The 27,317-nt window shown below is 44.0% G+C and overlaps 1 protein-coding gene across 2 annotated transcripts in view; it reads right to left on the bottom strand.

Moving 5' to 3' along the window:
* Positions 1-27,317, bottom strand: part of LOC141088709 (microsomal triglyceride transfer protein-like) — a 181,832-nt gene that overhangs the window by 37,515 nt on the left and 117,000 nt on the right. For both annotated transcript variants that reach the window (XM_073574883.1, XM_073574884.1), the window contains exons 8-10: positions 11,037-11,194; positions 5,662-5,830; positions 4,138-4,245 (exon numbers count right to left, since the gene is read on the bottom strand). In XM_073574883.1, the coding sequence (XP_073430984.1) occupies positions 4,138-4,245; positions 5,662-5,830; positions 11,037-11,194 (435 nt within the window). The remainder of the gene's footprint in view (positions 1-4,137; positions 4,246-5,661; positions 5,831-11,036; positions 11,195-27,317) is intronic.

A 27,317-nucleotide genomic window follows, 5' to 3' on the forward strand; every position in this document is an offset into this window, starting at 1 on the left:
ACCAGCGAGATCGCTGTAACGTCACAGTTCTAGTGACTCAGCAGCGATCTCGCTAGCGATCTCGCTTAGTGTGACAGGGCCTTTACATTGCTTGTCAAGCATTCAGTGTGAGTTTATAGTCTTTTACCCCCTACCCTAATTTATCTTCATGCTACTTGTTGAGCAAAACAAACCACTTGTCTACAATGGAATCAAACCCTCCCATAATCCTTGCAAAAGCTAATCCACTGCCCTTAATGGAATTACTTTATGACTATCCCCTACTATGTTGCTAAGTGCAAACTACTAACTGCCTGATGGTGAAGATAGTCCAAGTTGGTCGAGTGTTCATGTATATGGGGGAGTTGTGAGAGATAATCGTCAGCCAAAAGAATGCAACGCAGACTCCTGGTTAAAACACAAAATATTTATCTTCAGACGTGCAAGCCCAACATGTTCTCATTAGATCCACCAGTCCCTGTACTAGTTGGCACTGTCTTCCTCATTGCAGGTTTTCCTGACTCCAGCTATGCAAAGCTTCTTGCAGCCTCTGATCTATCAGCTCCCCGACTTGCATTTTGGTTGTTGGTCTCCGAACGGTCCTTTACTCATGCCGGTAACCCCTGATGACTGGAATCTGGTGGTCCTTCTGTAGGGTCGTGGGCCAGGCTGGGGGGTGGTCCCTCTATATACCGCGCAGAGACGTCACACACAAAAGATGGAGGCAGGTTTCGGGTACAACAGGTCCAAGTTTATTCCTTACCGTCCGACTGACGACCTCAGCAGTACACGTAATACCTTCATGGGCCTCCGTTTCCAGGCCTCGCTACCCACACCATACTTTTCCACCAGAGACGTAAACACACGTACTGTCCCTTTTTCACGGAGCGACGATCCTGTCAGCACAGACACTGTGGCCGCCTTAGGCCCGTACACCATCAGCACTTTTACTGGTCAGTTTTCGTCTTCAATACAGTATGCTTTTCCCCGGGGCCTCGTCTGTACTGCGGTAATTCATGTCAGGACCACCCCCCTGACTTTCTCTCTCCTCAGTCCCCTGGTTTGGCTCTCCTCACAGCAAACACACTGTCACAGACTCCTTGTCTCTTGAGCACCTCCCGGGACTGGAACTATCTGGAACCCTCCTGTCAATTTTATAACTTTCCCGGTTCCCTGTAACTCCGCCCCCATGACCAACGGTTTCTAAAGCCCTAAGCTGTTAAGTCCTGAACTTACACTCCTCCCTGTCATCTAGTGGTCAACCCAAGGTACTGCACGTCACCTACACTTTCCTAGCTGTTTCTCCACTGTCATACATGCTATCTGTCTAAAATGTGCAAACCCTCCTTCCTACTTGCTGACAAGTCCGTCCGTCAGGTCACCTTCCCTACACTTCAAGATAGTATCATCGAAACATTGCTTTAGATAGCAACTGCTCCGATAAACATATGGTAGCACTGCCTCATGCAGTCCATCAGGCAAGTGCAAATGTGAACTAACATTACTTATTCTCACAATACAACATAACAGCTCAAGAAAAAATAAATTCACATTTCTTTAAAGGAAATCTGTCTTCAGAGCAGCATTATGTAGAGACAGAGATCATGATTCCAACAATGTGTCACTTACTGGGCTGCCTCCTGCGGTTTTGGGAAAAATTATTGTTTTCTCTGAGCAGATCTAACAGTTCTTTGAATGCTGAGCTCTGGATACCCATCACATCACTGATTGGCAGCGTTGTATGTACACTGTGCAGAGGCAGAAAGCTGCTAGTCAGTGGTGGGGGGTAGTTTCACAGAGCTCATGTATATGGAGGAATACATTATACAATCCTGGTAATTTTAATTACAGCAGGTTACTACTTACCCATAAATGCAGGATTTACTGATAGAGGTGTCCACATTCACCCAGGAATTCAGACATCAGTCTAAAGGTACTGTCACACTAAGCGATATCTCTAGCAATATCGCTATAACTTGTGACGTTATAGCGATATTGCTAGCGATATCGCTGTGTGTGATACTTACCTACGACCCGCTCCCCCGCTGGTTATCGCTGATCGCGCGAGATCAGGCTGGACCGTTTCTCGTCGTCAGCTTCCTGCGGCGCTTCCTGTGGAGAGACGAGCGTGGACGCGGGCGGGAGGACGCAGGATCGCCTCGTCTGACAGGTAAGTAGCGACCCCCGACCCCTGCGATGTCGCTGGTGAGATCTGCCTGTGTGGCAGCTCACTAGCGACCACTTAGCGATGCACCAGCAATCCTGACCGCGTCATATCGCTGGTTGGGATCGCTGATGCATCGCTAAGTGTGACAGTACTTTAAGAGAGGTAGTCACATTGATACGTAGGGACCCATCAGTTTTTGAGACCACCTTGAAGTTGGTTGATGGGCAGACATTAATTCGCCAAATTATGTGCAAAGCATCTCATTTTAGTTCCCAATATTCAGAAGACATACTGCCATTCATATTTCACATATTTCACATTGACAAGCTTTAGCATGATAGAGTGCAACTTTTTTTTGTATATTGTATATGGAGGTAGCTGCTCCTAGTATGCACCTATTCACACTAGCATGAAAGTGCCAGTCAGTATTTTGTCATCTGGAGGAGTACATAGCAGCAAGTATACTAGTCTTCTAGTGATATAATCTCCTGTCGATAAAAAATTGATTTTTAATCAAAACTACAGAAAGCAGCCCAGTAAGAATCTGGGTTTCTGTCTCTACATTATGCTGCTCTCAGGTTAGGTGGCAAAAACCTGGTGACAGATTCCCTTGAAAACGTACCTATGTTTCACAGAATTTAAGGAGGCAAATGTAAGTTACCTGTGATTAGACCCCTTACGGGTGTTTGCCAGTGGAAAGTACGCATATAGTGTAAAAGCAGGACAGGATTGAAAGGATTCTCCACTTTCAGAAAAGTGGACTCTAAATGTTATCTGTGATGTGCCATAACAATCAGATTACTCTCTCTGCCCCTGAACTGCTCCAGTCTCCGTGTTTTGGTTGGAGTGCAGATATCACATTGGTGGAGAGTGAGTAATATCTGATACACAACTCCTTAGCCCGGATGTGCTATACCAGCAAATAGCCAGTTTACAGTCCAATGGACACAGAAAGACAAGACTTTAATGGGCAAACGAGTGCAGAAATGTGATCACTAAGTAGTGGGGAAACATTAGCTGATGCATGGTTAGCATTTGCTGCAAGTAGCATGAATCAATGGACCGTATCTGTCAGGGGTCAGCAGTTCTATATGGTGGAGGTGGAATTATTAATGGAGGAGGCTTTCTTGGCACACGTTGGGTCCATGGAATGCTTCAGATGGATGGTTTGACATTCAAGTTCATCAATGTATTGTGACCAACCAGGTTCATCCCTTCTAAAGATGAGCGGATCTATCTACTAAGGAACGAGTTTCAGACGAATGTCCTGAAATTTGCAGTACCACATGTGCAAAAAATTTTTTAAAAAAACTTTCCTGGCACCATTTACTACACTGGTGAAGCATCAGGGAGTGGGCTAATTTGTTTCTCTCCTCAGACTTCCGTTTCCAGTATTGAGAATTAAAAATTTTGCTGAAGACAGCAAGTTTGAATATTAAACAGTCTGCTCATCTCAAACCTCTTGATAGCAGCTGTTTATTCTGTGGCAGAAGGACACTTTCGGCAGGACAATGGACCATGCTACAAGGGTCGTACCATTATGGGATGGAACATGACACAGTATTTTTCTTTCTAGATTTCAGTCCCCAAATCTTAATTCTGTAAAACATCTCTTGGATAAAAGCTGATGGTGGATTGGGCTGTTCAGAGCAGGTCCGTCGACTTGTGACAAGTGCCAGAATCCACCGTGTCCACCCGGGTGAGAAGTCCTCCAGAATTATCTTTATATTTAGATCAATGCTACAACAACTTGCTGCTCTTCTGAATGCCTAAGGGAGGCCAATGCAGCACTAGATCAGTACCTCTAATAAAGCACACATTCTTGTATGTACAATATATGTCCAAAATGTATTAAGCCTCATTCTCTGTGCAATCATGATCAACAATATTGATTTCCTTGACTTTTTTATAGAGTCAGTGTGATGCTTGCTCAATGGAAAATTCCAAAATAGAATTAGATTATTTTATACACAGTGATTGTGACACTGTACCTCATCTTCACAAAGATTCATCCTGCACAATTTGCCAACTATTGCTCCAGTTATAATAATTCCCGTCTCCATTATGGCAGGATCAGAAATCTTCCCTTTTAATTTTCCCTGAGAAATTAAAAAAACGCTGCATTAAAAGCAATAATAAACAATGCTTAAATATATACTCTGAGGAATTTAATACATTTTATAAATGAATTAATTCAGTCTCCGTACGCAATTTTTTAACATATATACTATCCAACAAGGTCACATATGCAATTCCAACAAACGTTAATTATATCGATGTATCTAAAATCAAAAATTGCATGAATAAAAATGAACTAAAACAGACTTATGTACTCCATAGTTTAATTAAAACTAAAAACCTCGTTTAATTTAGGTTTTTACACCAGTATGTTAATGACACCATGATGTGAAATTTATATACTGGTGTATTCTTCGGATGTGGAAGGGCATGTAGGTTACCTGAGGCACCAGAACCCAGTTACAACTGCTACCTCTGTACCTCTATACAATGTCTTTGGGTTCTCTGCATCCAGTATCAAATAAGATAGGACCGACCTAATCGGGATTTGTCCACTTGTCTCCAAAAGTCCTATTCCAGTTGCATCGTCTGCATCTAAAGCATTCCTGTTACTATCTAGTGTGCAGCTAATAATAGTGTTAATACCCTTAAGCGTTTTACTTCCATATTACGTGGTCCCTTTCTTAACCCTCACTCTGCTAAAATGCTTGTGCATGACCTCATCATCTCCCATCTTGACTACTGCAACATCCTTTTCAGCGTATCCAATTCAAATTACTAATACTGATCTACAAGGCCATATATTATCTGTCTCCTCCACATATCTCTGAAGTAATCTCCCGGTATCTTCCCTCACGTAATCTCCGATCCTCCTAAGACCTCACTCTCTCCTCCACACTTATTCGCTCCTCACCCAACCACCTCCATCCTCAGGAATTCCTTGCCCCAACACGTCCGGCTATCAACCACACTCCGATCCTTCAGACGGAACATGAAAACCCACCTTTTCAGGAAAGCCTACAGCCTGCAATGATCCTTGCTGCCTTCTCACCACTACTGGAGCTACCGCCTCAATCAATGCTGGAGCTGCTGCAACCTCCCAACCTACTGTCTCCTTCCCCACCATCCTGTAGAACGTAAGCCCAAAAGGGCAGGGTCCTCTCTCCCCTCTATATCAGTCTGTGATTGTTAGTCTGTTTACTGTAAGTTATATCTGTACTTTGTATGTAACCCCTTCTCATGTACAGCGCCATGGAATCAATGGTGCTATATAAATAAATAATAATAATAATAATAATAATATGCTATGTGCTGCATAAAAAGTCCATGGACCATGAATGACAAACGGTAAGAAAGTTAATAAATTCTCCTGTTTGAAAATTTGAATAAATGTGATCATTCATGCCTTTATCTAGGTTATTATAACTTACTTATTGCTAAAATGGAGAGAAACAAAAAAGTAATACACACTTGTCCATATTAGATAGATCTCTTACCAGAACAAGGTTAAGAAGATCAACCGTAGGGTGCGGTGTAAAGGCTGCAGCATACAGAAACTTCTCATGTAAGTCCGTCTGTTTCTTTTTAGAAAAATTTAAGAAGTCAGATAAGGCGGCTAACGTGGCATGAGATTGGGCCGCTACCGCAGCATCAATGAAGAAAGGCCTGTAAAAGAATAAGTATTAACATCACCACATCTTAATTATATGGGATGCCAGCAAAATAATTTTACAATGAAAAGTTGTCAGATGGCAGAAAACCTAGTTATTATGTTTAAAATCTAAAATGAATATACTTACTAATGTATTTTAGTTTTCAAAACTGCATTGATTTTCCTATTTAATCAGTGCCCTTCACGTGGTTCTAGAAGAACTAAGCTTTATCTAAACTGTGATGTCTAGACGCAAGTAAATTCATCCTGAAAGAGCTGCCTCCCTGGCTCAGTTCTTTAGCTCTGTCTTCCTCCTTCGCTTTCTCAGCTCCATGTAGCCATGATGGAAAAAGGACTAGTTCATCTAATAAACTTAGTCTGCAGTTAGCGTCTTCATACACATTGCAGGTAAGAGGTGGAGAATGCCACAGCAAAGCAGGAGTTCAGAATTTCTGGGACCATGCAATGGACACAGAAATAGGATGATTCATGTGGTTTTGAAAATAAAAGTACATGAAAATTGTACACCGTATATGAAAATTGCATTGAGCTAAGCACGTGTGTGTCCACCACATGACAACGAAACTTCCAATGGAATGATTGTTAGAAAAACTTGACCAGAAATTGAATCAGAAAGTATTTTGGAAAATTCAAACATTTTATCTATCATTGAAAATCTTTTATTTGTTAAACCCTAATACTCTATTTACATGTAGATTGGCTTATGATGGATGACCAGTGTCTTGCCTTAAAAAGGTTCTCCAAAAATGTAACAAAATTGTCCACATCATGTACTTCAAATGGCAACCCATCCTAGCCCCATGTCTGGACAGGCTGCAATATGAAGAAACATAGGTTGTGAGACCTGTGTCTCATTGACAGAGGAGCTGTATCATAAGCACACATACAACTTCTCAAAGACAAGCTGTGAGTCGGGAAGTCAAGAGGTCCAAGGTCATAAGCCAGGAAGGTGCATAAAAAAGAGGAGTTAGACAAAGGCATAGTCAGGTCACAGTCCAGAGTCAGAATTCCAAGAAGGTAATGGATCAAGACAAAAGGGTTAGTCAAACAGATGGTCAAAGGCAAATCCAAGATTTGGCAACAAAGATCAGAATATTAGAACTCAGAGCAAACACACACCACTGGAGCTAAGCTACAAATGACAATGTTCTAATCATTGCCAGCCAGTTAAATATCCATGTTATCACCCAGAACAGGCGATACCTGGAGGAAACCCCACAGGCCTGGCCAGATTGGACAGTTGAGCTGTCATTTACAATATTGACAGCTTAGCATGCCCTTGCCTCAGATAGGATTGTGAGTGACTGCTTGGCCACCCAAAGAGTTCAACACACCCCTGTTCCAATATGGCAGTTCAGCTGTCAAAGTGTACTTAGGACACTGAGTGGTGGAATTGTGACAGCGAAGCTGGCACAGAATTGTAAAGAAATATACCTTCTGTTCGGCTGATGAAGAGCAAAGGAAGTTTTTCTCCAGCTTCAATACTCCGTGTGCAGTCAGCCCAGAAGAAAGTTTATTTCTTCTCCTGTCATAGTTCTTCTCTAGTAGCCCAGCAGTGTGTATACTCTTGATACTGCTCTTGTCATAGTTATAGTTTCTTTACACTGCAGCCCATCTTAACACGTGATTCAGGCTAGGTTCACATTAGTGTTTCTGTGCGCAGCGCATCATCTGCATGCGCAAATGTATGTTTGCACAGCATTGTTTATCCGCAACATATTATGCACAACGCCACAAAAAGCTGCATGTGCTTGCATTTGTATGCTTTTTGAATGCGTTTGCGTTGCTTATGAGCATGTGTTCGATATTTCCAATACTTTTCCAGTAGAATTTCCTTTACACCAGACACCCAATGGGTGTGTCTCATGGGCTTTCTATATATAGACACACTGCACAGATGAAATCTTTGTCTTGTGCTGCTGTACCCAGCTGCAAGATGGATCTTAGCGTGGAGAGCTTCATTCCTAATCTTAATTTGTCATTGAAATTGGCTGTTGCCTTTGTTGTGGCTTGTGAAGAAAGAAGATGGGGAAGATGTCATTGTCGCTATTGGCAACACCCCATCTTAAAAGTCCAAGAGAGCCATGGAGCCTACCACTCGTTGTACACAGAGCTGCGTGAAAACCCTGAGAAGTTTTTCGAGTACACGAGAATGTCGGAACAGAGCTTCCATGACTTGCTGCTACGTGTTCGAGGATCCATCACCAGGCAGGACACACAGCTATGTCAAGCAATTCCTGCTGAGAAACATCTGTTGGTGACCCTGAGGTATGCAATTTTGAAAAAGAATCACCTGTCATTAATATGATTGTTCTAAAAGCCATGTACTGATTTTTCTTCCCATTTTCTGTTCAGCAGATTCCTGTCTACCGGAGAGTCTTTATCATCTCTACATTTTCAATTCCGGATTGGAGTGTCCACGCTTTCTGGGAATGTTGGAGACATCTGCCGTGCTTTATGTGATGTTTTGTATGAAGAATTCCTCCCCCAACCCACAACTGAACTCTGGCTGGAAAATGCTGCAAAATTCCAGGACATTTGTTATTTTCCAAACTGTTTGGGGGCTGTGGATGGCAAACACATTCGGATTATGAAACCTGCTGGAAGTGGATCTGAGTATTTCAATTACAAAAAATACTTTTTGATTCTTCTCATGGCGATTGCAGATGCTGAGTGTCGATTTGTCGCCATTGACATTGGCTCATTTGGGTGAGGAAATGACTCACAGACTTTCAAAAACTCTGACATGGACCAACGATTGTATGGGAATAATTTCAATTTTCCACAGCCACGACCTCTTCCGAACACTGAAGGACCACCAATGCCATTTGTTGTGGTTGGAGAAAAGGCATTTCAAATGTGTGCCAACCTCATAAAACCGTACTCAAGTCGGGACTTGAATCACACCAAAAGGATTTACAACTATCGACTGACAAGGTCACGAAGAACTGTGGAGTGTGCCTTCGGATTGCTGTTATCTAAATGGTGCATTTTGGGAACAGCCATCAATCTAAAAATTGAGACAATTGATGAGGTTGTGAAAGTGTGTTCTGTTCTGCACAATTACATCCTGGTGAAACAGCGACACCACTTAGAACTTGAGGAACATGATACTACCACATTGCAGGATTACTAAAATCACCCTCTGAGGACTACAGTGGAAGTTGCCCAAATGAGGGATTTGTTTCGGATATTGGATGTGTGGCATGGCAAGAAGAAATGGTTTAATTGCTAAGTAAAATGTACCTGTAATGTTTGCTAACTTTAATACTAACCCCTTCACTGTAATTTTAATACTAAACACATTGACTGTAACACCCGTTAATACTTCACTCAACTATACACACATGTTTAAATAAAGAGATAAAGAAAACAGGGAGACAAGGATTATGAAAAAAAAAGAATTTTTATTAACAAAAATAAAAACAATGTTTAATTTAACACTTCCTGGACTTGTTCTATCTGAAGTACGCATGTGTAACAAACACATGTGTACGCTTGTCCTTGTGTACCAATGCGTTCCCATAGACAGTAATGCGTTGTTTTGAAGCACTCATTCACATGCACATGACTGCACATAACTGACGCCTCAAAAAATGCAACATGTTGCATTCGACGGACACCTCCGCACACCGCGAAGCGACGCATGCGTACGCATCCGCATGCGAACTGCTGCAAACGCATGTCCCTGCATACACAATGTTAAATATAGGTACGCGTGACACATGTGGATCTATGCAGATCATACGCTAATGTGAAACCAGCCTAAGACATGCTGCTATGTGAATTAGGTGATGGGGGCCATTTTATGACATTCTTGGAGAACCCCTTTAAGTTGTAAACTAACAATGAGATTGCTACAGAGGAGAAAAGGCATTATGGCTTCTAAAATAAATGTTGGTCACCAAAAGCATGTCTTGCAATTCTTCAGACTTTGACATCTCTCCTTACCTCCTATTTCATGTCCCCTGTCAGGTGTAAAAAAATGAATATCCAGGGTTATCATATAGATGACCCCATCCGTACTATAGATCATCAATATCAGATCCTAGGGTGGCTAAATCCCTGTACCTTCACCATTCAGCTGTTTTCCTCTCGTCTTTTGGCCTTATGTGACCAGTGAATAGAGCCAGAATAGCATAATTCTGTACACTGTGTTGTGGACATTGCCAAGTACTGCAGCTCAGCTTCTATGCACTTTAATAGGAGTTGAGTTGCATTTTATGGTTTACATCCGGCCAGTACGATCTGATATTAATCATCGATATCATAACCATTTTAAGCTTGGGAAGAGAGTCCTGTGCGGTTTATAAATAGATGCATGATTTAAAAGGTTTCAATAAAAAACATTGCTTATTTCATAATGGAAAGTAACACTAAACTATACAGCTTCTGGGTGTAAACATCTAGTTACTGAAAACAGCACAGACTTAAAAGGGAATCTGTCACCAGGTTTTTACTACCTAATATGAGAGCAGCATAATGTAGAGATACAGATTCTGATTACAGCAATATATCACTTGGCCGCTTAGTGTAGTTTTGATTAAATCAGTGTTTTATTAGGAGATCATCACTAAAGGACTATTAACCTCCCTCCATGTAGTCATCTATACACATGAACTCTGTGTAACCCCATCCGCACCACTGATTGGCAGTTTTCTGTTTGTGTACAGAGTAAGTTGCCAATCAGTGGTGTGGGCGGAGTTATACAGATCTCAGCATTCAGAGCACTGCTAGATCTGCAGCACAGAAAACAGTGATTTTATGAGAACTGCAGCAAGCAGCATAGTAAGTGATACATTGCTGTAATCAGTCTCTAGCCCCACATCATGCTCCTCTAAGATGTGGTAGCAGAAGCCCAGTGACAAATTCCCAATAATAATTTTCAAACTGACTTTTTGCAACAATTTTATTTTTTTATTTTAGGCAATCCGGGGTAGTTAAACAGCATGGTGTCCACACTGAAACTTTATAGCAAACTTCCAGAGCAAGAAAAAGATTTGTACTGCTTATGTATTAGGTCACAAAGTTTCATTCTGATCGGTAGGTAGCCCGGACAGTTATTACATCTGTATGTGACCACACCATTGTTTTTCACTATACAATTAAGTTGTATTCCCAGAACATCAGAAAGTGGTTGGTGAATGTATCTGCTTACTATAGCCATATATACATATTATAAGATTATAAGTGACTCACACTAGATCAGGAGAAGCCGTTTGCAGAAGCTGCAGCACCTCAATCTTCTTCGCAGATCGTAACGTATTAACAGCATTCTTAAAGTATCGGATTGTTGATATCTTGGAAAAGGTCAGCTTTTTCATTTTTCTCGTGGAGGTCTTCAAGTAACTCTTAAGCTAAAGCCATATAATAAAGACATTCAGATTGTGATGCCAATAATAGACACTGCACAGACAGAGCGCACACAGAAAAAAAATTAACAATATTGTCTGTACCACTAAACACCAGAATATGAAATATCTCTGCCGTTATATATTCCACATAAGACTAAGAGTCCGGCCGCTGATTTTTAATTTTACATCCAACGATGTTTTATTTTAAACCCCATACATTTTTGTACTCATCTACAAAACATTGCTACTTTTGGCCTCGTCCTGACTTTGCTTTACAGTTTAAACCTTTGGGTCACTTACATATTGGCATATAAACACTGGGTATGGAAAGTTTTCAGACCCCTTTAAATTTTAAATTTTTCACTCTTTGTTTCATTGCAGCCATTTGGTAAATTCAAAAAGTTCATTTTTGTTCTCATTAGTGTACACTCTTCACCCCATCTTGACTGAAAAAAACAGAAATGTAGACATTTTTGAAAATTTATTTAAAAAAAAAAATGAAATATCACATGGTCATAAGTATTCAGACCCTTTGCTCAGACACTCAAATTTAAGTCACATGTGGTCCATTTCCTTGTGATCCTCCTTTAGATGGTTCTACTCCTTCATTGGAGTCCAGCTGTGTTAAATTAAACTGATAGGACTTGATTTGTAAAGGCACACACCTGTCTATATAAGAGCTCACAGTGCATGTCAGCCCAAATGAGAATCATGAGGTCAAATAAACTGGTCAAGGAGCTCAGAAACAGATTTGTGGCAAGGCACAGAACTGGCCAAGGTTAGAAAAGAATTTCTGCAGTACTCAAGGTTCCTAAGAGCGCAGTGACCTCCATAATCCTTAAACGGAAGAAGTTTGGGACCACCAGAAGTCTTCCTAGACCTGGCCGTCCGGCCAAACTGAGCAATCATGGGAAAAGAGCCTTAGTGAGAGAGGTAAGGAAGAACCCCAAGATAACTGTGGCTGAACTCCATAGATGCAGTAGGGAGATGGGAGAAAGTTTTACAAAGTCAATTATAACTGCAGCCCTCCACCAGTCGGGCCTTTATGCAAGAGTGGCCCGACGGAAGCCTCTCTTCAGTGTCAGACATATGAAAGCCCGCATAGAGTTTGCTAAAAAACACATATAGAAAGACTCCCAGACTATGAGATATAAGACTGTCTGGTCTGAAGAGATGAAGATAGAACTTTTTGGTGATAATTCTAAGCGGTATGTGTGGAGAAAACCAGGCACTGCTCATCACCTGCCCAATACAATCCCAACAGTGAAACATGGTGGTGGCAGCATCATGCTATGGGGGTGTTTTTCAGCTGCAGGGACAGGACAACTGGTGTTATGAATGGGTCACCGAGGAGGGTAGCGCAAAAGGCCATGCCACCAGAACACCAGAGAGGTTGGTCACTCAGCGGATTTCAGACCCCTGATCTTAACAACACAACTATCAGTAGCCGTGGAGCGTTACTACGATGCCCTAGACGCTTCGTCACAGCCGGAGGACTAACTAAGCCTAAAGACAGAATAGCTTAGTTACTCACCGATAACGGTGTTTCTCGGAACCCATGACAGCACCACGGAGAGAGGGGGTCCGCCCATCAAGGACAGGAACCTACAGACAAAAGAGCGGCACCTCTCCTCCGCCCCCAGTTGGTTACAGAGCATCAGAGGGTCTCCCGGTTAGTTAATAACAAAAGTATATACATAACATTATAATTTGTATACTTATAGAGAAGCCTCGTGTCTAAGAACACACTCTACACACATTAAATCGTGCTCACCGCACACGTGAAAAAGGGGGGGAATTAAGCGGGTGCTGTCATGGGTTCCGAGAAACACCGTTATCGGTGAGTAACTACGCTATTCTCCCTCACCCATGACAGCACCACGGAGAGAATTTCAGAGATTGGTAGCTTAGGGAGGGACCACCGCCTGAAGGACCCTTCTCCCGAAGGTCAGGTCAGACACAGAGGCTAGATCTAGGCGATAGTGTTTGAAAAAGGTAGAAGGTGTTGACCAGGTGGCCGCCTTACAGATCTGCTCTATTGATACCTCTGATCTTTCTGCCCATGAGGTCGCCATTGCTCTTGTAGAGTGGGCTTTTAGACCCTCCGGGATGGTATTCCCACTGCATGAGTATGCCAGGGCAATCACATCCCTTATCCATCTTGCCAGGGTACTCTTGGATGCCTTGAGTCCCTTCCGAGGTCCCTGGAAACACACAAAGAGAGATCCTTCCTTCCTGCATCCCTTGGTGGCCTCTAGGTAGTGCACTAAGCACCTCTTCACATCTAATGTGTGAAATTTCTCCTCTCTATTCGTAGGGTTTGGGCAGAAGGAAGGAAAGACTACCTCCTGTGATCTATGGAAGTGTGTTGCTACCTTGGGCAAATATGCAGGGTCAGGTTTCAATATAATTCTATCCTCCATAATTTTAATGAATGGGGGTATTGCCGATAAGGCTTGAATGTCACTCACTCTGCGAGCAGATGTTAGGTCTACAAGCAGTATCGTTTTTAATGATAGGGTCTTTAGTGGAGCTGTCTGGATAGGCTCGAATGGGGGTCCTGTTAGGGCTGACAACACTAAGTTCAGATTCCATGATGGTACTTTCTGGGTAGCTATTGGTCTAGACCTGGCTGCGGCCCTCATAAACCGTGATACCCAAGGGTCGCTCGCCACTTCCTGATTATAGAGGGCTCCTAGGGCCGCTACCTGTACCCTCAGTGTGTTAGTCGCTAGACCCTGTTCTAACCCCCTTTGGAGGAATTCCAGGATTTTATCCATTTGTATTCCATCCTGAACCTTTACCCCCGAACTGGATAGGAATTTCCTCCAAGTTCTACCATAGGCTTTGATTGTAATTGGTTTTCTACTTTTTTGTAACGTGGAAATTAGATTTTCTGAAAATCCTTTCCCCCTCAGCAGTGACCTTTCAAATTCCATGCTGTTAAATGGAGGTTCACTGCTTGGGGGTGTAGCACAGGACCCTGTGATAGAAGGTCGGGGAGATCTGGTAGAACCCAGGGGTCTTTTACTGACATTATTCTGAGCCATGAAAACCATGTTCTTTTTGGCCAGAAAGGGGCTATAAGTATTACCCGAGCCCTCTCTTCCCTGACTTTCCTTATCACCGCCAGGAGGAGAATGGTCGGTGGGAAGGCATACAGTAGTCACCGTGTCCATGGGAGCATAAATGCGTCCAGGGTCTGAGGATTCCCCTTGGGATTTAGAGAACAGAATGCTTCCACTTTTTTGTTTTTGTGGTCTGCAAATAAGTCTATGTCTGGGGTTCCCCACATTTCCACAATCTTCTGAAAAACGGACTGATTTAGAGCCAACTCCCCTTGATGTAGTTGGGTACGGCTCAGAAAGTCTGCTGTCTGGTTCTCTACTCGCCGTATGTGTAGCGCCGATAAGGACAGTAAGTTTTCCTCGGCTAACCTGAATATCTCGGAGGATGCCTCCATTAGCGTTCTGGACCTGGTTCCCTCCTGGTGGTTTATATAGGCCACTGTTACTCGGTTGTCCGAGAATATCCGGACATGATGGCACTTTAATGCTGGCAAAAAGTGACTCAAGGCATAATTTACTGCTAGCAGTTCTTTTTGATTCGAGGAGGCTTTTAGTTCTAGACTTCTCCATCCCCCTTGAGCCACACTGATGCCCATGTGTGCTCCCCATCCCACAGGACTGGCGTCGGTGGTAATTACATGTGTGATCTTGGCCTCCCAGGGGATCCCTTTGGACAAGTTGTTTTTGTCCTCCCACCAGGCTAGGGAATGAATAGTTTTTGAAACTAGCGTAATATGATGTTCCAAGCGGTCTCCCAAAGCCCGCTGGTTGGTCAGGATATCCCACTGCAGATCCCTCATGTGTATTTGTGCCCACTGGACCGCCGGCAAGCATGCAGAGAGGGACCCTAACAGAGACATTGCTCGTCTTAGTGTCATAGAAGGGTTTTGCCTCGCTTTTTGTACCATCTGAATAATTCTGTCCCTTTTGTGATCTGGCAAGTAACACACTTGGATGTTTGAATCCAGTGTCAGGCCTAGGAACTCCTGGACTCTCCTTGGTTCCAGCCTTGACTTTTTCAGGTTCAGAAGCCACCCGAGGTCTTTTAGAGTGCTCATCACTCTGTCCCTCTGTTCTATGCATTTCTGGCCTGAGTTGCTTGCTATTAAAAAGTCGTCCAAATAAGGCACTATCAGAACATCCTGTTCTCTTATGTGAGCCATCATCTCTGCCACCAATTTCGTAAAGACCCGTGGAGCCACTGAGATCCCAAATGGCAGGGCCTTGTATTGGAATTCTCTTATTTCTCCTGCTATCGAGACTGCTAGTCTGAGGTATTGCCTGGACTCTTTGTGAATGGGGACATGGTAGTAGGCATCGCTGAGGTCTAAGACCACCATAAAGCATTGCGGAAAGAGAATTTTGATGGTCGATTTGATCGATTCCATCTTGAATTTTTCGTTCTTGATATAGCAATTCAGTCTTTTTAAATTTATGATGGTGCGGAAGGTGCCGTCTGGTTTGGTTACCAGGAAGAGAGGCGAGTAGAATCCCCTGCCTCTCTCCTGTGGGGGAACCTCCTGTAGGACTTTTTTGTCCAACATACCCAGGACCTCCTTTTCGAGGGCGTCCTGTTCGTTTTTTGACGACCTTATCGGGGTAATTATATATTTTTGCGGCGGGAGAGAATAAAAGTTTATCCTTAATCCTGATCTTACAAGATTTATCAGCCAGGGATTGTTGGATATTTTCTCCCAGGCTGGGAGGAAAAAACTTAGTCTCCCTCCCACCCTGGGCCCACAGTCACTTGGTGGGTTTTTTATCCCGGGACGAGTTACCGAAGATGAACCCCCTGTCTCTTCTTCTGTCTTCCCATTTTTGGTCTCTCGGGGGTCTCCTCTGAAAGAACTTTTTGTTCCGAAAGGACCGTTTAAAGCCTGTGGCGCTCACTGGTCCTAGCTTTGGGAAGCCTTTCTTTTTGTCGCCTGCCTTTTCGAGGATGTCATCCAAGGTTTCCCCGAAGAGGAATTTTCCTTCACAGGGAATGGCGCATAACTTCATTTTTGTCTGGAGATCCCCAGGCCAACATTTTAACCATAAAGCTCTTCTAGCCGCATTCGACAAGGCTGCCGTTTTAGATGACAATCTTATCGAATCAGCCGAAGAGTCGGCCAGGAAGGCTGCCGCCCCTCTTATCATTGGCATGGATTCCAGGATTTTATCTCTGGGAACCCCTTCCCTTATCTGTCTCTCCAATTGGTCTATCCATACCATAAGAGCTCTGGAGGTACAGGTTGCCGCTACCGCCGGCCTGATGTTTCCCCCTGCTGATTCCCAGGTCCCCTTAAGTAGGGTATCCGCTTTTTTATCTAACGGGTCTTTCAGGGTACCCATATCTACAAAGGGGAGTGCAAACCTTCTTGAAGCTTTGGCAACCGCCACGTCTAGTTTGGGGGCCTTACCCACGATGTGGATGCCTCCTCATGAAATGGGTACTTCCTTTTGATGGAAGGAACCATAGAGTTTTTCCTATCCGGTTTTTCCCATTCTTTATCTATGAGGCCTTGGACGTTCTTATTTAACGGGAATACCCTCCGTTTCTTTTGACCCAGTCCTCCGAACATAATGTCCTGGACTGATCTATCAGTCCGGGGGTCTTCCACCCCCATAGTGGATCTTACTGCCTTTACTAAGGCATCCACTTCGTCCAGGGGGAAACAATGACGACCTTCCGTCTCCTCTTCGGAGGATGACGAGTCGGTATTTACAGTATGGGAGGTGACTTCCCCTGACGATAAGCTCTCTGATTGGGACTCTATTACCACGTCCCCCTTCCTTTCCTTTCCCATTTTTTGGATGAAAGGGCACTCTGAATTTCTGCGCGGATTACCGCCCTTAGGTCTGCGGTATGATCCGGGGTTTCACCGCCGAGGACCTCCTGTATACAGGAGTCACACAATTTTTTCTCCCAGGGCATTGGTAATGGTTTCCTACAGGTGGGGCATTCCCTGTTCTTGGTCTTTTCTCTCTTCTTTCCCTGATAAGGGAAAGAAGTCTATTACAATGGGGAACATTCACGAAGATACACTTACCCCCCATGCGCGGTTGCAGGTACCGGTTCTGGAAGTGGATCCAAATCCCTCACTGGGCGATCCACGGCAGGTGACTTGCTCCTTGCAGTTGAATGCTGCATGGAGTGGCTACTGGACCGGCTCCCCCGTCCGTCTTTATCCTTTTGGCGGTGCTGGTGATGCTGCCTATGTTGCTGCTGCTGCTGCTTAGGCTGCTGTAGCTCCTCATGCTGGTCGCTATCCATCACTCCTGAATGCTTCCAGCCCTGAGGCTGCCTCAGCGTTCCAATTTTGAATAAGCCACCCTGGCGTCACCTGTTTTCCCGGCCTGCACCGCTGCCTCCCCCGGGGAGTGCGCACCGCGCATGTGCCGACCGCGGGGACCCGGAAGTTCCTCCTTCTGCTTCCAGGGCAGCGCCATCTTGGTACACCTCTGTACCCGGCGCGGCCCCTATACCGGCGTCCCCCGGCCCCTACTCCTCCCGGAGCGGCGGCCCGGTCCTCCCCGCCCGCTCACCCTGGACAGCCCCTCAGCTGCAGCGGTGGCGGCTTCGGCAACCAACCCTGCCACGACAGGGGCCTCCCCGCTGTCTGACCGCGGACGGGACGGTCCCGAATCTTCACCTTCCGGTAAGTGCTGCGCTCCTGCTGCCGTGGTTCACCCGTCAAGGACAGGAACCCAACTGGGGGCAGAGGAGAGGTGCCGCTCTTTTGTCTGTGGATTCCTGTCCTTGATGGGCGGACCCCCTCTCTCCGTGGTGCTGTCATGGGTGAGGGAGAAAGGTGAAATCTAAACTGCCCTGGAGCAGATTCCCAAAGGAATAGACAGCTCCCAAACATATATTGTTGGTGAGACAAGATGAAACATGGACACAGACAGAAAATAGACTGAGTAAATGATGGGGCCCACACTGACTAGATAGGACAGGACAGAATAGGGGCACTGTCTGCAATCACGTAAAAACCCTAAAAATTCCAAAACGACTGAAGCACAAAAATACTGAGGTTAGCACAACCTCGCCCCCACTATATCAGCACTCAGGTGTAAACTGGCAGCTAGAAACAGGCTAATACAGCAGGGGACTAAGCAAACAAACACAAGATACAACAATACAGGGCAGGAGCCAGCAGCCCCAGGGGGAGCCAGCTGACTCCTGACAGCAAGGCAAAATCAGATGCAAAGGATTTAGCAAAAGACAATTAGCTGGAAAATGCAGGATCAGGCAGGAAATGGATATTTTCACTATGCACAGACATGAGTACCACCGGCAGCCACTGAGAGAAGCTTGCTCGCTTATGTACTCCCAGTCACTACCTCCACTTCTCCAATCATCCTCCTCAGCTGTTGAATTAACATCCTGTTGACTCCACTTCCAGCAGTATCCACCAGAGGGAGCCCTGCCACAAAAGTCGGATTAAGAGAGTTCACAACAGACTGGTTTCAATTGAAGGAAACATGATTGCGGCCAAGTACAGAGATATTCTGGATGAAAACCTCTTCCAGAGTGCTCTGGACCTCAGACTTGGCTGAAGGTTTACCGTCCAACAAGACAATGACCCTAAGCACACAGCTAAAATAATAAAGGAGTGGCTTCAGAACAACTCTGTGACCATTCTTGACTGACCCAGCCAGAGCCCTGACCTAAACCCAATTGAGCATCTCTGGAGAGATCTAAAAAATGCCTTACCACCAGCGTTCACCATCCAACCTGACGGAACTGGAGAGGAAATGCAAAGAAGAATAAACAGATAATAACAGATGGCGCAAAATCAGGAAAATATGGCAGGTGATCAACAATTTCAATGCTGAGTTTTTACAGGGCAATTCGAGACTTGTGGTCAGGCTCATTAATCTGCAAAAACTAAACGGCTTTGGAAAGTTTTTGCTGAAGTTCCAATTTTTTCCTGACCTGGTAACTTTTCTTAATCAACATTTCAAACTGACATAACCATTTCTGCTAAAACTTAACATGTGCAATTGTCAGAGTTACTACTTGTTTCTATACCAACAGGATTTTTTTTTGTCTGCAAGAAATATTCAAGGCCGACTATTCATCAATACTTCTCTGTATGTCTACGTGTGCAAACAATGACAACGGTGACCCCAAAACTAATCAAAATGCACACTAGTCCTAGGTAAAGCACAACCCCAGCAATTTCTTTATTTATTTCACCACTGGAGTGGTGCCACTAATCTAACTTCCCTGCCCCTAGTCTGATACTTACCAGCAGGTGTCTCCGTCTGTTATCTGCGCCGCTCTGATCCCGATCCGCCATCTTATGACTGCAACTTCTGACTGACCAGAAATCAGAGGTTATGGTCACAAGCTCTCAGTGTAAGTCTATGAGAGCCTTGTTCTGGTCTTGTTCTGGCTCTCATAGACTTACATTGAGTAGTTACCTCTGGATCACTCAGCAAACACTGGAGTAATCCAGCAGGTCACAAACTGCTGGAGGCCAACTGGAGCGGTGCTGAGAACAAAAGAAGACAAGCGCTTAATATGAATATTACAAGAGGGAGGGAAATTAGATTAAAGTCACCACACCAGCGGGGAAATAAAAAAAATGCTGCAATGGTGCTGTAAAAATAGCTTTAAAACACTCAAATACTATGAATTTTTAGACAATGCAAATCCACTGGGAAATATTATAAGTGAAATATTAAAAATATTAAGTTTCAATTTATTATTACTATTTTTTTGGGGGGGGGGAAGAGTCAACAGTAAAGTAATAGGTTATGGGCTAGTAGGACTTAGGATCCTGATGAAACCATTGAGATGTAGCTAGTAGTAGTAATTAGTATAATGATATAGCTTTTGGGCATGAAATAGAAATAGTCATCCTAGTGTTCTGTTCACATGCAAATGGTTTGCTTCTTAGACTGCAGCAGTGGTGTAACTACCACAGTTGCAGCAGTTGCCACAGAGACCGGGCTCGTATACAGCCGATTTACGGAAAAAAAAAAACATGGCGGTTATTAGTGATGATCGAGTACTAAAATGCTCAGGTGCTTGACTCAAGTAACGAGTATAATGGCAGTCAATAGGAAACTTGAGCATTTTTACAACAGGCCCTACCAGGAGGTCTGGGGGTCAGATAATCACTGAAATGGATGGAAAAAGTGCTCAAATGGAATGAGAACAGCATGGGGAAGACGGCTGGAAGCCTCTCTGACTCCTAGGTCACTGTTGGGAACAATGCTGTCAGAGTAGTACTTCACTTCTACGGACTGACAATAAAACATGCAAAACTGAAGATAAAATGGATTTTACAGGAAAAAATGTAAGGAAATATTATTTCCAGTATAATAACTTGTATAAAAAAGAGAAAAAACTGCCCTCTCCACCCTTTAGGCTATGTTCACACATACCATTTTGCACATTCTCATTGATTTCAATGGTGAAAAAGACTTTCACCGTTAAATGTAATTTTAAGGTTTATCACCTCATCTGGGCATGTGGTGTGTGTGACATGGTCAGACACATCTTGCATAGTTTATGAAGGAGGGACTCAAACTCACAAAGCCTATACATTAAGTAAAAGACCAGCCAAACATTAGAAGGAAGAGGGACACCCTGTATTAGACATAAAGGAGGGCCTCATACACATTCTGTTAAAATTGTTAGGTAGTGGGACTCCTAGAATCAAAGCCTGTGTTCTAAGTGCAAGGGCTGTCAAAAATTAGACGAAGGGACTGCAATACACCCTGGAAGACTGTGACTTTCATATTTTAAAAAGATTGTACAAAGAGCAGAATCTGTCAATGAATGCATGAAATAAAGCTAGCATGCTGTGGACTGTTGAAGAGATTTATGTGGCAGAAGGAACACTCACTTCCATCAGATGATACTGACATTTGACAAACAACAAGAAACACAACAAGGTGGGACAAAGCAAGAACTTGACTTGGTCTCCGAATACGTTTTTGGATGATTTTAAAAAGATTGAAAATTGGATTGGAAAAAGATTGGAAGATGAGTCCCTCTCCCACGACTACCGTGTACGCACGGATGGTACAGTGAAACTGTGAAAGGCTCATTAACCCCTTCACTACCAAGGGTGGTTTGCACGTTAACTGCCGGGCCAATTTTTACAATTCTGACCACTGTCCCTTTATGAGGTAATAACTCTGGAACGCTTCCATGGATCCCGGTGATTCTGACATTGTTTTCTCATGACATATTGTACTTCATGTTAGTGATAAAATTTCATTCATATAACTTGCGTTTATTTGTGAAAAAATGGAAATTTGGCGAAAATTTTGAAAATTTTGCAATTTTCCAACTTTGAATTTTTATGCTCTTAAATCACAGAGATACAGCACACAAAAAACTTAATAAGTAACATTTCCCACATGTTTACTTTACATCAGCACAATTTGGGAAGCAACATTTTTTTTTGTTAGGAAGTTATTAGGGTTAAAATTTGACCAGCGATTTCTCATTTTTACAACACCATTTTATTTTTAAGTCACCATCACATTTGAAGTCACTTTGAGGGGTCTATATGATAGAAAATACCCAAAAGTGACACCATTCTAAAAACTGCACCCCTCAAGGTACTCAAAACCACATTCAAGAAGTTTATTAACCCTTCAGGTGCTTCACAGGAATTTTTTGAATGTTTAAAAAAAATGAACATTTAACTTTTTTTCACAAAAAAAATTACTTCAGGTTCAATTTTTTTATTTTACCAAGGATATCAAGAGAAATTGGACTGGAAAAGTTTTTGTGCAATTTGTCCTGAGTACGCCAATACCTGATATGTGACCGTGACCGCCCCTGACACATCGTGCTGGTTGTCAGCTGTGATAATCAGCTGACACCCGGTCGCGATCAGCTGTGCTCCCCCCGTGAGAGCAGCTAATCGCATTAGACGTACTATTCTGTCCTTGGGACTTAGGTCCCAGGTCACATGGACAGAATATTACGTCCATTGTAGGAAAGGGGTTAAATCAGTACATTTTGCAAATTTCTGTCTATAGACGACCATGATTAGGTCAGAATCTGTCAACGAATGAATAGAAAGCAGCTATCATGTTGTGGACTGTGGAAGAGATTTATGTGACGACAATGATTACTCATTTCCATCAGATGATACTTTTATGAAAAAACAAGATGGAAAAAAGCAGGAACATGACTTGAATTAAACTAAAGCTTTTGATGTGGCTAATGAAGATCTTACCACCATTGCTGTATTAAAAATTGAAGAAACAACACAAAACAACAAAACAACGATGGGATGGAAAAGGCTGCATTCACTGTAACTAATAAAGAGCAGAGGGTGTGAGCAGTTTAATTAAAGAGAGTTGAAAGGCTAAGAATCCTGGCACTCACATATTGAATAGTAGCTGTAGTATTTTTGCAAACAAAGCAAATACATAGACGTTTCAGCCCATCCCGGGCTTTTATCAATATTATCATTATAATATCATTATAGATAAAAGCCCAGGGCTGAAACACCTATTGATTTGATTGCAATAATACAGCTACTACTCAATATGTGAGTGCTGAGATTCCTTGCCTTTCCATTTATGCTTCATCCACGAGCACCACACCAGAACATGGGGTGCCGACCACTTCTTGCTTTTTCCCTAGTTAAAGAGAGTGACTGGCAGCTCGTTGTCGGACCTATGCCTGCAGGAAGTGCGTGGTGAGTCACTGTTTGTGGCCATTTTCTCAGAGACGCATGTCCAGACTGAGCATTTTAAAACCAGAGGGACTCCTACAATTCTAAAGCCTATACACTGAGAGCAAGGCCTAGTCACAATTTAAAGGATGGATTGCAGTATAAGTACACCCTGGAAGAGACTTAGAGGAGGGCCTCAGAGAACATTTTTTCACTATTTGGAAGAAGTGGGACTCCTATACTGGTAAAGCTGATGCACTGTGTGCAACGACTGAAGGAAAATTACCCCAGAGTTGTATACACATACAGTGGAGAAAGTATTTGATACACTGCCGATTTTGCAAGTTTTCTCACCTACAAGGAATGGAGGGGGCTGTAATTTTTATTGTAGGTATACTTAAATTGCGAGAGACAGAATCAAAAAAAAAAAAAAAAAGAAAATCACATTGTATGATTTTTACATAATTAAATTGCATTTGGTTGCATGAAATAAGTACCTGATACGATAGAAAAACAGAACTTAATATTTGCTACAGAAATCTTTGTTTGCAGTTAGAGGTCAGACGTTTCCTGTAATTCTTGACTAAGGCTGGTTTCACATTTGCGTTTTTTAGCGCTGGAAAAAAACGCATACGTGCGCATGCGATTTTTCCCCTATATTTAACATGGGTGCGCATACCTGCGCGCTTGTAAGCGCATGTATGCGATTTTCATGCGCTGCGTTTTTTTGGGGTGTGCGTTGGTATTTTCCAGACGCAGCATGTTGCATTTTTTGGCCCTGGAAAAAATCGCATGCGCACGTATGCGCACGTTTTGCGCTAAAAATGGCCATTATAGCCTATGGATGCGCATACGTGCGCACTGGCATGCGCAGGTATGCGTTTTTTTAGCGCTGCGTTTTTTGGGTGGTGTCCACTTTTTATCTTAGTTAGAATCTTCTAAAGTCAAAAAAAAAAAGTCTATATAAAGGAGGTGCCTGCCAAAACTCTGCCACTACTACACTGACAGATTGAAGAGCAGACAGTCAACCAAGAACCCATTATATCAGCGAAGAATGTGAGTATATTACATTATATGCCTGTCCTTTTAAATTATGTACTAATGATTTTTATTATTTTTACATGCAGTATGTCTTCAGAATCCGAGTATTCCCCATCGCGGCAGGAATTGGCGCAAGCAGACCGTGAGGTGATTATTTTCGTGCATCTGGTAAGTATATCTGCTGCTTCTCCAAATCTCTTACGTTTTTTTCAACTTTCTTAAGACATCGTCATCATCATCTGCGGACGGGACTAGTGAGGGCGAAGAGCAGGAGCAGCGAAGCCAAGTCCCGGTGGTGATACGGAATGTAAGTATCAAATGATTTGTAATGTTCTTTATTTTTTATCTTCTATTTTTACTCTTTTTTTTGTTTCTTTTTTTGCAACTTTTTATTCAATTTAAATTTGATTATTCTAATGAATGTGTTTTGTCTAGGTTCCACAACGGGATGAAGACGTCTACCTGGATAATGAGCAGCTCATCAGCCTGGTCCAGGAGCGTTCGCCGTTGTGGGACAGCCGTGACCGGCTGTACAAGGACAATGTGGTGACCCGGCGGCTATGGAATGAGGTGGCCGCAGCGTTGATGGATGGCTGGGACAGCGCCACAGCATCCTCCAAAAAGGCATTTAGTGAGTATTTCCCTGCTCTGTATTGTGCCGCAGTGACTGTTGTCCTTGACGGCACTGTTGGGTTTCGTGCTAGGCGTATTCTAGCAGGAAACCCAACAGTGTCATCGGGGTCTACAGTGACTGCTTTGAGTATTGTATTGCTACATTGTGCCTCAGTGACTGTTGTCCTTGACGGCACTGTTGGGTTTCGTGCTAGGCGTATTCTAGCAGGAAACCCAACAGTGTCATCGGGGTCTACAGTGACTGCTTTGAGTATTGTATTGCTACATTGTGCCGCAGTGACTGTTGTCCTTGACGGCACTGTTGGGTTTCGTGCTAGGTGTATTCTAGCAGGAAACCCAACAGTGTCATCGGGGTCTACAGTGACTGCTTTGAGTATTGTATTGCTACATTGTGCCGCAGTGACTGTTGTCCTTGACGGCACTGTTGGGTTTCGTGCTAGGCGTATTCTAGCAGGAAACCCAACAGTGTCATCGGGGTCTACAGTGACTGCTTTGAGTATTGTATTGCTACATTGTGCCGCAGTGACTGTTGTCCTTGACGGCACTGTTGGGTTTCGTGCTAGGCGTATTCTAGCAGGAAACCCAACAGTGTCATCGGGGTCTACAGTGACTGCTTTGAGTATTGTATTGCTACATTGTGCCGCAGTGACTGTTGTCCTTGACGGCACTGTTGGGTTTCGTGCTAGGTGTATTCTAGCAGGAAACCCAACAGTGTCATCGGGGTCTACAGTGACTGCTTTGAGTATTGTATTGCTACATTGTGCCGCAGTGACTGTTGTCCTTGACGGCACTGTTTTTTTTTATCAACAGTGGACAAAGTCCGAACACGTTGGCGTTCGATCAAGGACCGCTTCATCAGTGATGTTCGTGCTGAGGGCCAGGTTCGCAGTGGATCTGCGTCAAGGACCAGAACTAGATACCGTCACTATCACGCGTTGCAGTTCCTAAGACCGGTCCTTGCCACAAGATCGTAAGTATTATACATTTTGGGTTTTTATTTTTATTAATCTGTGTTTTTCTAATCCACAGCTGATGCTTCTTGTAAAGGCATGGTAGTAATGATTTTCCTTTCTTCCACAGCACCTGGAGCAGCACCCTGCAACCTGGCCCTGGAGCGGTCCTTCCTCGGACGTCCTCTGACCCGTCCCAGCCATCCGACAGCCAGGAAGCACCTTGCAGGTCAACCACACACACAGCTGGTGACCAGGAAGCTGGGCCATCAGGTGTTCCCCTGTCCCAGGTCTCTGCCACTGGTTATGCGGGCACTACCCGCCAGCGGCAGAGGGCCTTGGACAGGAATGTCTTGCCCGAGTTTATGCATTTGAGCGAGACATTTAATTCCAGCCTCAAGTCACTGTCCGACAGAGTTGAAAGCGGTTTTGCACTCATGGAACGTGGTTTTAACCACTTTGAACACCGCTTCAATTCTGTAGAACAGCGCCTTGACCGTCTGGAGGCCGACCTCAACAGACCAGCACACCATTTTTTTAGTAAGATTGAAAAGGGCATGGCGGAACACCTTAGTCCTGATCAACAGCTGAATGTGCTGCAGGCCTGCAACAATGCTTTCTTGCAGGCTATGCAGCATAATCGGTACGGTCAGCAGTCAGTGGTGTCCTTTCCACCTGTGCCACCATTGACTCGCTTCACCTCACTACCTACTTGTGCTGCATACCACTGCACGGACACCTCTATTCAAAGCCAGGACACCCACCGTTACACCATCACAAGTCTGAGTGCAGCTGGTCACTTCACCGACACCACCATGGCAAGCGCTGCTCCTGTCTGGAGCACCACCGCCAATCCCATGCATGCGTGGAGCTCAGCCACCACTAGGCAAACATGGAACAGCCCTGCCGCTACAACAACATGTAGTAGCCCTGCCACCACCACTCTGCAAACCTGGACCATCACTGCCGCCACCAGTCCTCCTGCAAGGACGAGCACTGACAACGAAGAGCAGCAGCAGCCACCTCAGCAGCAGCAGCCACCTCAGCAGCAGCCACCTCAGCAGCAGCCGCCACCTCAGCAGCAGCAGCAACCACCTCAGCAGCAGCCACCTCAGCAGCAGCCGCCACCTCAGCAGCAGCAGCCACCTCAGCAGCAGCCGCCACCTCAGCAGCAGCCGCCACCTCAGCAGCAGCAGCCGCCACCTCAGCAGCAGCAGCCATACCAGCAGACGGGGGACCTACATTCCATATTTGCCCCTAGTTCAAGGCGAAATCAATCAAGGCGGGCATTGGGCCAAAGTCGGTCCAGGCACACAAGCCTACGGCGACATGCCATTACAACTAATGTACCTGAACAGATTTCCTCTCCTACAAGTGTTCCTAGTTTAATTCCCTTAACTGGACTACCTTCCCCCACAAGTTTTGTTGCCCCTTCCCCTCAAACACCGTCTTCAACTGCAAGTGTTGCATATTCCCTGCACACCCCCAAATTGAAACCATCTGCCCCCAAACGCTGTAAAAAATAATTTTTAGGTTTATTTTTGTGATAAAAAATAAATTTACATTTGTGGTTCACCATTACTAAGTTTCATTAATGTTGTTTGCGCCGCTCACACACACTGATGGGTAAATACATGTTAAAAACCAACCCAAGGCCTAGTATAGTCATATGTGAAATAACATGGACTAGTATAGTCATTCCAAGGCCTAGTGTAATAACTCTAGTTTTACCAACTAGAATCTGGTTTCATGAAAAACAAACTGTTGAAACTTGTCTAAAAAATAAGTTTCTTTC

This window comes from Dendrobates tinctorius, unplaced genomic scaffold (assembly GCF_039654945.1).
Source record: "Dendrobates tinctorius isolate UK_male_01 unplaced genomic scaffold, ASM3965494v1 ptg000040l, whole genome shotgun sequence".
NCBI lineage: Eukaryota > Metazoa > Chordata > Amphibia > Anura > Dendrobatidae > Dendrobates > Dendrobates tinctorius.